Source organism: Rhopalosiphum maidis, chromosome 2 (genome assembly GCF_003676215.2).
Source record: "Rhopalosiphum maidis isolate BTI-1 chromosome 2, ASM367621v3, whole genome shotgun sequence".
In the NCBI taxonomy this organism is placed as follows: Eukaryota; Metazoa; Arthropoda; class Insecta; order Hemiptera; family Aphididae; genus Rhopalosiphum; species Rhopalosiphum maidis.
Window position 1 is genome coordinate 7,902,584 of NC_040878.1, and position 14,308 is coordinate 7,916,891.

Consider the following 14,308-nt stretch of genomic DNA (forward strand, 5'->3'; position numbering starts at 1 on the left):
GTGTGTGTATTTATATTTATATATATATGTACATAATATAGTCGTGTGTATATAAATATGTATATTATATATATATATATATATTTATATATACACTATACGGTGTGTGTGTGTGTGTGTGTGTGTGAGGCGCGTCATTCGACCATTACACATGCTGAACGTGTATTTATAATAACTGCGCCGTGTTACGATATTATGTACAGGCTAGAAATAAAAAAAAAAACAACCTTGCAACGAGGTAACGGTCGTGTACTTGGTGTGTGTATATTATATGTGTGTCCGGTGAATGAATATGCGAAATCTTAACGTATATGACCTACTTAGGTTTTCGATGAAAAAAAAAAAATTTATTTACGTGTATGTATGCTGCATGTATGCGCGCGCGCGTGTGTGTGAGAGAGAGAAAGATTAGAGACCTGGTCGAAATTATCGGGTGTATAACTTACACGACTTTACCGCGGTTCGTTTGAAACCATTCATGATGCCGAAAAAGGTTTGCACGCAAAAAAGTTCCCGCCAAAGTTATTATTGATAGTTATATTAAGTATTATCATGTCGTGTGATCATCATATTCTGTTTAATCGACACTAAAATACCGTGGAATTTTTGAATTTAAAGTATACACGTATTATGATTGTGAATATTCGTAATGTGCTTTAAATAATTTCTTATTCCAAAATCTTGTTATTTTCTAATTGTTATCAAAAGAAAAATGATAAATATTCTCTGTTTTATTAGGATTTTTCCTGTCTTGTAATTCTCGGTGAAAAATAATCACGAGGGCAACCGTCAGAAATTGACTTATTAGAAAAAAATTGTACGCAAGCGGCGGCCACCGCCGCCACACTACTACCGCCTCTCTGCCCAGATGCAGGTTGATGACCGTTTAACAGCTCTGGTGCTACTGGTACGCTATTAGTATAATAATAAGACAATCGTCTTCTGATGTGTTTGCCCCGTAATTCAATAATGTCTATCCAAACATGGTTAACGAATGGTTAAACCATAAACTGATAGGGAAAATTTTTTTAACATATATACTAGAATAATATGTGTCCTAAAATGCGATCCGAGTATTGTGTCTGGTTATACGTATACCACCTAACTGTTGTATATGATAGTGTCCATTCGCTACACGGCGTTTCGACATTCGACTGGGGGACACAGTATAATAATATTGTGTATATGATTGCGCGGGAACAGTACACGGGCTTGTGACAAAAAGTAGGCCAACATTCTTTGGCGTTTTGCATAACTCCTCAATCATTAATTAAATCTCGCTCTTCGTTCACAATATATATCTATGTATTAAAAAATCTCTATGATTTAAACATTATGGATTAATTACGGGTTTTAGATTTTATATATTATATGCATTATGCATGTGTTATTACTATATATACATACATTCGTATAGAGAACCATACGTCGTCGTCTTCACTCCCCCAACGACAATCGCTACGTCCGTTCACGGTGAAAGTAGTATTATTACTCTATAATAGTATTATAGTTGGATATGTCCTTTGTGTCACGTTCCGGAACTGCCAAATAACAAGGAAAAACTTTCGAACTTATATTATCGTATCGTACCTTTTTTGAACAATATACGCGCGCGCAAACACAACAATTTTGTGCTATGTATACAATATATGAACTATTATCGGGTTTTAAAACGTTTTTTTTTTTTTACTATTTTTGCAGAAATTCGGCACCAAGAGACCATCCAGTGAAGACATGGATGGGTCGGATGGCGTATACCATGACGGTATGCCGGCGCCACCTAAGTGCGTACCCATTCCGCCATGCGGTAACAACGGAGTCGGGGGCGGTCCTCAGCAGCAGCAGCAGCAGCAACAGCAACAACAGCAGCAGCAGCAACAGCAACAGTCTCCTCATGCCAAAAACGACGCGAGTAACAATGCCAAGTTCAGTGTTAAAATCGTGCAGGAACTCGAGTTTAGCACCAGTGAACATCAGCATAACGCACAGATCTCCACCAACCTGACCCTCACGTCGGTCAACACGTCAGTGCAGAGCGACGTGACCACGAAACAGTCGGCGGGCGGAGGCCCGGGCGCGGGTGGCGGTACTGTGCCCACTGCGTCCGGCGGTGGTGGTATTCCAACGGGGGGTACAGCGGGGGCGACTGGCCCATCGACCGACCACCCGATGCATGAATGTAAGCAAGAGCAACCGGACCTTATGGACTTCCCGGGCGACGGTGACCTGAACGACCTGTCATTCATCAACAATAACACCAACGAACCCATGTTAGATGTCGATACAGACACGTTGACCGAGATCATATCGGATCTCAACAGCGAGGGAATCACGCCGGCCGACTTCAACCAGGTGGACCTGTGCGACAAGCGGCCCATAAAGACAGAACCCGATGCCAGGTGCACGCCGCCTGTTAAGTCGCCCTACGACCAACACCACCAACAGCAGCAGCAGCAAGTACACCAGCAACAGCAACATCAACAACAACAGCAGCAACACCAGCAGCAGCAACAGCGCGGTGGTGTTGGAGGTGGTGGCGGTGGCAACAATAATTATTCAAATTGCGTGGCCGCTGAAACGCTAAAACAGTTGGCCGAACAACACAACAACCAGCAGCAGAGGCCGGACAAGTGTGGTTACGATTTCCCTTACCAGTCACCCGGTTCCGTGCCCGACTTCATACACTCGCCCAGCACTCCCGTGGGCACTCCCAACCCGAATGGCTATAACATGATGTCACCGGTTAACTCCATGTACCACCAGCAGCAGCAACAACAAGAAAAGCAACAGCAGGAGAACAATAACTATTACCATCCCCAGGAACCGCCCAAGCCCAGGATGAAGCAACAGCAGCAGCAGCCACCGCAACAGCAACAACAGCAGCAACAGCAACCGACGGTGGCGACGCAGCGACAACAGAAACAACAGTTGCCACCACCACCTACGTCCCAACAGCAGCAACAGCAACCCCTCCAGTCGCCCCAGTCCCGGTACAATCAGTATAACGGCCACGGAAGTCCTCAGTATCCCGTGTCGGCGGCCCGCAGGATAACGCCGTCGCCGGGTGCTGCCTCGGCGGGCGTTTTGTCCCCGCAGCAGCCCAACGCCGCCAGTCCGGACGTGGTAACCAGCTCGTTCCAAATGGCCCAGTCCCAACAAGTGCACGTCAATCAACAAGGCCAACAACAGGTAATTAACGGTCTATAAACGGTATATAAACTGTGGACAATTAATCAAGATGACGTTGCACGTGTTGTCTTTCCGTCGTGTACGACTTAGTAAATTTATATTCGATAGTTTAAACTTCGCATAGTACGCTTTAATAACACTAAATTGACCTATTATCAAACTTTAAGGTAATCCAATGGGACTTATGGTTTTTTTTTTCGTGGCATTTTTTTGGTTTTTAAGTGAGATGAGAATTTTTAAATTTTAATATTTTACATACTCATAACTTGCCTGAATTTTGATATTATGCCAATTTTATTTTTTATTAAAAATTATTACCAACAATTGGAACAGCTGATTATAAATTTATCTTATCGTACGTTTGTAAGACATTATAATATTTGTCGATATTATTATTTTGGTTGCTAACTTTGTCGATTCTACGTCGTTCATCGGAACCGATTTTACAATTTTGCCAATTTTTAACAATATAAAAAAAACACGACAGGTCCAGATAACATTGTTGAAATTTAGTAACGATATATATTATTATATATAGTGTATACTGCATACTGTATACCAAATATAATATTATACTTCAGTCCACTACGAAAACGATTAAGATCATTTGTCATCGTCGTATAATTCTATTAGGTATACTTTTCGTTCGAGTGGTGGTCCATGTGTATATCATATAATAATATTGTTTTGTTCGTGTATGGTGTGTTGTGTTATGTTATCCACTCGAAAGTCATATTATTATCGATATAACATCGCGGAGGTTCGAGTGGGCGAAGCGTTGTGTGTATTCGTCGCATACCTCTTCAATCCGCACGCGTTTCTCTCTTCACCTCTCTTCCGCATCCTCCCCCGCCGTATTATACATCTCACTCCTGAGCTGACCATATATTCCATAATGTTATCCAAAGTTTATTGGTATACGCGCAACGCTCGTGTTATGTATCTCGGGCACACGGGATAATGTCGTCGCGTACGGATCACGCGATGTTATTCGTGTGTACACTATGTGGTTTGTATGTATTATTTTTTCTTCTAGTCCACTTCCTGTGTTGGCTTTCTCCTCTCGGATGAAGTAACAGCAGTTATTCAACGCACGCATATTATGTATATATATATATATATGTGTGTGTGTATAGAGAGAAAAAATAGTTCACGTTTCGGCCGTGCTAATGTTTAATCGCATCGCTGTCGCCGTCATCATGACTTCGGCACCAGCAACCTAAGGATTTCGTGGTGGGAGTGAGGAGGGGGAGGGCACTCGACAATACGGTATTTCGTTTCTCTCTCCCTCCCGTCGATCTTCACACTACGTATAGTCTCCCGTTCGATTAGGATTATTATTATTAGCTTAATTATTTCGGCCTAAATAGTTTGGCCGTTAAAAAAATGAACATCACTGAAGAAGAAACCTCCGGTCCGACTGCCACTGTGTCGCCGACACGTACGTGCATTCTAAAAGTCTATCAAAACTCCGTATATCGCGCGTATGTACTATACGCATAGCACAGGACTTGCGAGGAGGTCGTGTCTGTGTTCGTAATGGTTTTTTAATTAAATCCAAGTGTCATCCTAGCGGCAGCGGGTGTGTGTTGGCAACAGTGTAATATTTGTAACGCGCGTGTATTATGTGCTCGCGGTGTATACGCGCGCGGGTACCGTCACTGCCATCACCACCAGTCACTACCACCACCACCACCTCTGCCACCATAGCCATCGATGGCTTATTATGCAAGACAATGTCGACTTCCTGCATTTATTTATTATAATAACGCGACTACCATTTGCCGTTGCGTTCAGGAATAAAAAAAAATTATACACGCGATTAAAAAAAAAATAATAATAATTTTATAAAACTGTCGGTTGAAAATCGTCGTTTCTACCTAACACCACCACCACCACCACCACCACCACCACCATATCACTACGTTCGCTCGTTGACATAAATTAACTGCGACGTTCAAGGATAATAATTATCCGACGGAATAACGAAACCAATACCGATACTTTTTTTTCCATCTTTTATTAATTCCCACAGGTAGTACGCAATACAAAAAATAAATAATTTTAATTTTCGATTCTCGTCCTTGATGTGGTGTGGCGTTCGGTTCATTAAAAAAGCGCGCGTGCGTTTTGGATCAAAAATATATATTATTCGGACTCGACGGTGGTGTTTGTCATCGTCCACTCCTTTTCTCGCCTAGCCGTTACCTATTATTGTTACTAATGCCTGCGTTCACGTAGAAACAAACCGGAAACATTTCTTTCGATTTTTTCCCCTTATATAACATACAATATTATTACAATTGTCTTTCGCCCAATGATTATTGCCGTATTCGGTCGTTGTGTATTATAATATTGTAATAATAATAATTCGATAGGTAATTCAATATTATATTATTATATTTTATCATTTCAAATACCGTGCGTCTAGGTTACGTACGACGTTAGTCTCTGATATAATAACGTTACGCATATTATAATAAAATTATTGTTTTTGTCGGGTAATAAATAATAATCACTGAAACAAATGACAATGTTGTTTTAGTAACAGCGTGTTACGTGGCGTAATTTAGAGCGTTGTTATTATTAGTCTTCCTTTTATTTTTAATAACACACACACACATTGCATACGATTAGTTGAAAATGAAAACTAATTATAAGAAGACCATTAAACCTCACCCAGTTCAATTATTTACGGTCGATTGGTAAACTTTTATTAGGTACACAAAAACGTTTGACACTGTTCTCCTTGTGTGTATCTCTACGAGATATTGTTGCGGTTCAAAACTATTGACGTTAACTCGTGAAATTTGGATAAAATGTGGACATTGTAGATTTTTTAAGCTATTGCAACGATATTGTCATACTGCTATTATTGTTTAACATATTTTGGTTTCGTTTACGAGTTATCAATTTTGAAAATATTATGTTTAATAGACAGCAGTCGTCGGGACACTTAAAAACAACAACCGGCGATGTATGTTAAAAATTCAATTTTTCAAATTGTTGTCCCAAATGTCTATGAATATATAATTAAAACTGTATCATGATATCGTTTTTAAGACATTCTAATTATTTTATTTATTGTAGGCTTTTGGTCAAGGGCAGGCCATCCAAGAGAGACTTATGACCAGTGCCTCGGTCGCTTCGACTACAGCGCCAAATTGTGGTGCGTCCATGCAGCAATATTATAATAATTCCAATTGTGGAGACAACGGACAACAGTCCTATATGCATATGACTCAATCACAGAGTATGACATTCTCACAACAGCGTGCCAGACTGCTTAGTGCAGGAGCTAGTCCAACCAATATTCGACCACCAACTAATGTACAGCAGTCCAATATGAATAATGAACATCACATGTTACCTCAGCATATGAATAGGACACCCGTAAGTGTACACTAACATTGATTATTGTTATAATTTATTACTTTCTAAACATGACTTGTTTTTAATTTTGTTGACATTCTTGTACGTATATAGAACCAGATGAATATGATGGGTCCTGGTGGATGTCGACCACCTCCTCCTGAATACAAACTAAATGTTGCCCAAAATATGGGTATGTGCCAAACCCAGTTTCCTGCACAAGGATACATACCATCAGCCCGACAGTCTTTACCTCAAGGTGCTCAATCTAGACGCCCTATACAACAACAACCCATTCCACCTTCAGGTAAGAAAACTCTTTATATTTTAATAAATTATAGAGTATAAATTAAAGATTTAAATGCATTTTTAGGACCTATGCTACGATCACAAATGGCTAATACTGGTGGTGGAGGTCCAATGGCTGGTGGTTACGATCGTAATATGTCATCAGTTCAAAGAAATATGATGTATCCAGGCTCAGGGAATCTTCAACGGCCACCAAATGTCACACCCAGCTCAGAAGCATTTAACAGTGATTGGCAACAACTGTTAGCGGCAAGACAACAACAACAACACCAGCAACAGCAACAGCAACAGCAACAACACCAACACCAACAACAGCAGCACCAACAACAACCACATCAACCACATCAACAACAACAACCTCAACCACACCAGCACCAACAACATCAATTTAGACCGACAGTTTCCCAAGCTTCAAGTAATTACTTAAACTGATTTATTATGATTGTCAATACTAATCGACAGTACTATTTATATAATTTGTTCTTTTCTAATACATGTACTTTTTTTTAGTCGGCAATTTAAACCAAGCGGGTAACACTCCAGTAAACAATATTGGTGCAGGTTATGGTGGTGCTAATCCAAATATAAACACTTGCCAAACAGGACCGAACAACGTTCACTTGATGGCTGGACAAATGCAGCATATGTCTGCAAGAATGGCTAATGGACAGCAAACTATGACACAGCAACAACATGCCAATATTAGCATGCAGTCACAGAATAATCAAGTAATTGATGTTACTATTATATTTTTATTCTTCCAAAACTATGTCTTTATGTATAAAAACTTTAACAAAATTAGAAACTTTTACCTAAAAGACAACCTTGGTTAACATTAATTTTAATGTTAAAATGTTTTCAGATGTCAGTAAATCTTCATATGTCCCAAGCGATGAATGTTAAAATGGGTGGGGGTGGCCAAAGTCGTATGGCTAGTAATGCACAGATGGTTTCTCAGCAACCACAGCAACAACAACCTCAGCATCCATCACATCCACAACACCCGCAACACCCACAACACTCTCAACATCCACAACATCATCATCAGCAACAACAGCCTACACCTCAGCAGCACCCGTCCATGATGCGAGCACAGCAACAACAGTCGTTTACCCAACAGCAACAGCAGCAAGCAACTATGAATACTGGCAATCCTTATCAGCGCAACATGGCTTCTGGTTATGGAGCAAACCCACATCAGCAGCAGTATCAGCCGACAAGCACAGCAATGCAACCGGCACCTGTTGCAAATCCAACAGCTATGCTAAATACTAACAATGGATTACCACCCCGTAATTCATTTAGTCCCAGTGATTTCAATTTTGATTTCCTTGATCAGCCACTCGCTAATGATAATAAGAATGGTTTTAACAATAAACAACAGACATTTGGTGACTTCAACTTTGATTTCCTCGATGCTCATTAAACGTTTTTATAGTACTGCGTTAGACACTGATACCTTGACCTAGATCGATATTTAATGCCTGTGATAATAACTATGAACTTGATCATGTTGTTTTTAAAGTTGCACTATACGGCCAATGTAGCTTAAATCAAAACTCACCATCTTTTTTTTAAAATGTTAGTTTATTTTTAATAAGTAAAATTAATTCTTAAGTATAGTTTTTAAAAAATTGCAATAATTTTATTTATGATTAAACAATCACTTTTAATAACCAATATAAAGTATGTAGTTTCAGTGCAAAGTCAAAGCTACAAAGGCTGTACAAAATAATTACTATTAGCCTAAAAACTTGAAAGACATTATTTAAATTGTATTTTATAACTATTTAGAAAGGTAAATGTCAAATATGACATTTTGTTCCTACTTCTCTTTTCTTTCTCACTTTGTTTCTACTGTACAATTTGCATACAAAAAACTATTGTTACCAATCAACGAGTTAAGGTATTGATTTATGAAATGTCAACAGCACATATATTGTCATCTATATTTTACTTTACCTGGTACAATGTTATAATAAATTAATTGTAATGTGTATTTTGAAAGAGGTACCGAGTAGTTATTATTCAATTACCACTTTACACATTAAATATGTCGTTATATTAGTTGTGATCATGCGACTAAAATAATTAACCCAAGTTACCAAATGATGGTCAGCAAAAAAATAAAAATAATTAATTTTGTGAAACGATATTGAAAATCTAAAAAAAAGATGAAAAAATACCCATGGGGGGAACAACCTCGTTTGATCTCAACTAGTTATTCTTGCATACGTTTCCAAAGCGAGTGGCTCCCTGATGATTTTCTTCTTTTTGTTTTCTTGTTGTTGTTTTTTTTTTTGTTTTTGTTGCCATAACAGCAATTTTACCACACTAACTACAAGTTTGTTTAAGGTTTCAGTAAGAAACTGCCCTGTGATGGTTTTCTAATGATTATGTATTCAATATAAAAAAGCAAATATAATAATTACTTGAGGTTATATTTTAAAAATAAATGTGCCCAAATAATTAAATTATTTATTGTAAATAATAATATGCTTTTGAACAAATAATAATTATCATTATTATACAAATATATATATATATATACATTTAGAATTGTTTAAATTATAACCAGTTTGGTCTGTAAAATTATTATTATTATTATTACTATTATTATTATTATTATTATTATTGTGTTGTTGACATAAAATTTAAAAAAAATATTAAAACAAAAAAATTTATATAATTTATGTATGTATGCACATATAATATATTATTCAAACTATTTCTGTTGTATTAATAATTTGTAGTTGCCGATTGATATTCTAAAATACCAAGACTGAATGTTCAACCAGTGGCTAAACACACAAAAAACGTTTTTCATTCTTTAACATTAATCAATAATTATCATCAAAATTATTGCTATGTAAGTAAGAAAAAATATTTTCCGTGTGCTTTGCCACTAGTATTCAGCTTGTTTATGATTATTTTCTTGTAAAAATTTCCAAAATAATTTTTAATATTAACACAAATGCAATAAAAATTGAGTGTATGTCTGTGTGTGTTTGACAGTTAATTTCATATTGTTTTCAATTATTATTCGGTGCCCAATTTTTTATTTTTATACAACAAAATGAAGAATATTTTTTAAATGTGTGTAATACCAAGCAAAAAAATTAATATTAACCATAAATTTGTTATGTAAAGTGTTTTTTTGGTTTTAAATGAAACCTAAGAATAATTTTTTTTATATATAAATATATAATATTGTTGAGTCAATTAGTCTGTAGTACCGTGACAATTATGAACACCAATTTGTTTTTTATTTTTTACATTGTATTACTTATATTAATTTTAATTATTATTATTAATTTGTTTTTGTCTTGTGTCGCTTACCACAGTTTATTTTTATTGTATGAACGTAAAACTAAAATCTCGTTCTAGATGTATAAAACAAAAAAAATAATAATACCACTGACAATCATTATTATTTTTTTTCTTTTTATATTATAATAATTAAAGAATTTATTATTTTCAACATTTTTCACTCTCTAATTTTTTTTTGTTTAATTTTCTTTATTATTATTATTATTTTTTTTCCTGGTGCGCTTTCTTGATTATTATAAACTAAATAAAAAATATTAATATTAAAAGCATAATATTATATAGTAAATTAAATATAAATAATTATATACATTATATACATACACATATGTATATATGTATGTATAATATATAATTAAATATATATATATATATATGTCTGTATGTGTAGCCTATCATTTATGCTGTTATATAGAGAGTTAAGGTTTAATAATATTTATATATCACTATTATTATACATTTATACCCGACTTAAATTGTAAGTTTAAATTATATTTAAAAAACAAGATTTCAATTGTGCTAAGTATGCAGGAAATCTATTATGATTATATTATTACCTTGTACAAAAATTAAGAAAAAACAAAACAAAAATAATTGGTTTTATGAGTAAAAATGAATGAACCGAGTTAGTTACAATTGTAGAACAAAATATAATATATGAACATTTTATATTAACTGAATTGTATTTTTTTATACAAACTTTATGCTTTTATCCAAATCCTAACTTAAAGCTGTATCTTAATTTTATTGAATTTTATTACATTGCATGCCATAAGGTATTAAACTAACCATTATATTATGTTGTGAAATTCCTGGATTTTTATCTATATATGGCCAACACGAAACCAATAATTATAAGATCTAGGCCAAGATGAATCTGGCCCTGCACAAAGAAAAAATCACAAGCAATATTAAAATGAGCCAATTTTTTTTTACTTAATGAAAAATTTACTTATGTTATTTCTATTTAAAATATTTATTTTAAATAATATACCCAGTATGAGGTTTGTAAAAGAAATCAACGTAATTAGCTGGTAATGTAATTGATAATTTGAATACAAATCGGTTGTAGTATGTACTTTGTAGGTAGTATTAAAAAAATATAGTAGTATATTATTGTTAATAACATAACTCTGTGTAACTATGGGGAATTAATAAAATTTTGTGTTTAGCTTATTTAAAATACGTTTCTACATACTGCATGGCCAAATCAACATATTGAAGTTTGGGCTAACCATTTTCAAATATGAACTTGTGGGAGCTTAGCCCCGTATTCCCTTCGGATCTCTTTTTGGTACAACATTAAGATTTAAACTAAATCACTTATAAAAATCTTTTCTTTGTTGTCAAAAATTCAATAAGTACCTATAATAGTATATATTAAATCAATAATAATTATGCATGAGCTTACACATGAGCTTATAGAAAATTAATTTAATTTTTATTATTTAGCATTAATAATGGGTTATACCTAACCAATGAGAATGTTTTATTTGACATTTTGTACTTCCATCACCGAATATTGTATAAAATAGGTACAATAACAATAAATAAAACAAAATAAACTTACACATGTGATACAGTATGTCAGTATGTATAATTTTTTATTTAAATAACTAAGTAGACTGGTATAAATTAAATTAGATTATATTATACAGGTAATGAATTCGATATTTTTTTAATAATATCAAAATTCAAAGTGTTGGAGCCTTAATTTCTGAAAGTTTATTATACATTGGTACTTTGTAGGTAAGTACTTTGGAACTGAAGAATTTTAAGACGTTTCACACACCACACTACCGGACTACCGCAGTAATGTAATACTGTATAAACATTTACTTAAATATTTCCAACTATAATTTTAAGATATTAAAAATAAGAAACATTTATTCACACAAAGGATTCAATAATTCAATAACCACAATTAAGCAATTAAAAAGGGTTCTCAAAATTATATTTTATAACATTAGGTTGTTTTGAAATGATCATTTTTTAATTTTAATTTTTTCATCACTTAAATGGCTGTGATATTGCATTACTCTTTCTATGCACTATGCTTGTATAGGTATTGGCGGTATTGCAATACGATAAATTATTATGATACACCCTATAGTCTATTTCCGTTGTATTCGTGCGACGTGGCTCGTTTACGTGATTATTGGTTATAAATGTATCAATCACGAATACATTAATACATGAATTATTGATTTTATAATAAAATATTAATATATTTTTCTTTAATAGAGATACTTGACTATTAAATATAATTTATTATTATTTTATTGACATTAAATTGATTAAATTATTTCGTGTATCTTGAATAATGAACGCATAATATAGGTAATTTACAGTATATTTTCTATAATAACAATTATACCTATAGTATTTATCACGTGTTTACCGTTTGAATAATGTAAATTAGAATATTATGTTTGATTTAATTTGGTCATTTTTATTGGCTATATTATTTTATTTTAAGCTCATAAATTATATACATAGGCACTAGAAACCATTAGAGTATAAATAATTATTACATATTTTATTTATTAACATACTTGTATAGTGTTTAAACTTTGAAGTATCGGTTTGAACTTGCACGCAATGTTTTATTGGTGTGTTTTCGTAAAAAAAAAATCGCTTGCCCTAACAAGTGTATTACACATCATAATTTATCTGTATATTAAGCACATTAATGTAATAGTATAATAATATACTATAGCCAATAGGTCAACAAGTATGTGATAGATAAAGCATTATTTTAATGTTCTGCGTTTATTAATAAAATAATAAATAAACATATTAATATATATTATAGTATACACGTCGTGTAATGGGTTATTATAGTGGTGTCATTATGACATAAACACATAATAAGTGTACAATAAATTGACTTAAGCGATATTAATCATTGCTAAAAAATTAAAACGGGTAATTCGATAATCGAATTAAATTATACGAATCAAGCAAAAAAACGTCGATGAAGATAAAAGGTGCTGCAGACGTGTAGGGAAGTAAACAGTAAAAAAAAATGTAAATATAGTAAATTTGACCGTGACACTAAGGCCAGTCTATAATAGCTGAACAGTTCCTCAATCTTATATAACTATTAGTAGGTATATATATATATTATATATATATCAGTAGGTATAGCTAGATCATGTGGCCACTGTATAGATAATAGGTATCTGCGTATAACCATTACACACATCGTATTAATCAGACGTGTCTATTTGAATACAATACAATATATATCTACCTAATTGGTGCTATTACCTAAGTAATCTATCATAGATTTCGCGAAAGACTTGTCTTGTACGAAAATACGAGTATAACGAATCAGTGATATTTTCGACGTTTATCGATCGAGTCGATGAATGTTTATTTTTAAGTCGATTAGCTTGAAAATTGTACGCACGTCTCATCTTTGTACGTTTTCCTTACAGTAATATTCATAAATATTATTTATTCACATTTTTTTTTTTCGTACACATTTGAACTTAAAATTTTTATGAAGTCAGATAAAAAAAAAAAAAAACATTGTTCCTGTAATGATTTTATTTATTTTGTTATAAGTAATTTAAAAAATATTAATCGTAGACACTTGAAACTTTTCGTAATTCCGTGATGAAATTTTCAAAGTGTTTTGACAAATTTTTAATTATTAATAACTTAAACATATTCACACCATTCTATTAGAGTATATAGGTACATTATTGGTATTGATTTAGAAAATAATAACATTAAAATACATCATGATGAATATTAAAAAAAATATAAATTCTTAAGAAATATAATGAATTATGCAATATGCTTTTAACAAAAAATATTTCAACACTTCAGTCTTGTACCATTGGTAGAAAAATAAATCGCTTATAGTAATATAAATAAATTATTAAACATTTTTAGAATTAGAGGGGACACGCAGTGTATTTTTCGTATACAATCGTACAATCCTATGATGATTTATCATTGAAATATAAAATTCAAATTTTACACACCCATCACAATGACCTACTAAATTATTCTAAAAAACCCGCGGTAGAGTACCAAGGCTATTTTTGTTAATATCTGTTAATTTTTCAAAAAAAAAAATGAAAATCTTACAAAACGT

At 33.5% G+C, this 14,308-nt stretch overlaps 1 protein-coding gene across 1 annotated transcript in view; it reads left to right on the forward strand.

The window, feature by feature from the left end:
- LOC113552233 (neurogenic protein mastermind-like) overlaps nucleotides 1-9,356 on the forward strand; it is a 32,481-nt gene extending 23,125 nt beyond the window's left edge. The window contains exons 3-8 of the mRNA XM_026954990.1: nucleotides 1,702-3,189; nucleotides 6,280-6,582; nucleotides 6,676-6,868; nucleotides 6,935-7,285; nucleotides 7,381-7,598; nucleotides 7,733-9,356. Of these exons, the coding sequence (XP_026810791.1) occupies nucleotides 1,702-3,189; nucleotides 6,280-6,582; nucleotides 6,676-6,868; nucleotides 6,935-7,285; nucleotides 7,381-7,598; nucleotides 7,733-8,296 (3,117 nt within the window). The 3' untranslated portion in view covers nucleotides 8,297-9,356. The remainder of the gene's footprint in view (nucleotides 1-1,701; nucleotides 3,190-6,279; nucleotides 6,583-6,675; nucleotides 6,869-6,934; nucleotides 7,286-7,380; nucleotides 7,599-7,732) is intronic.
- The last annotated feature ends 4,952 nt before the right edge of the window (nucleotides 9,357-14,308 follow it).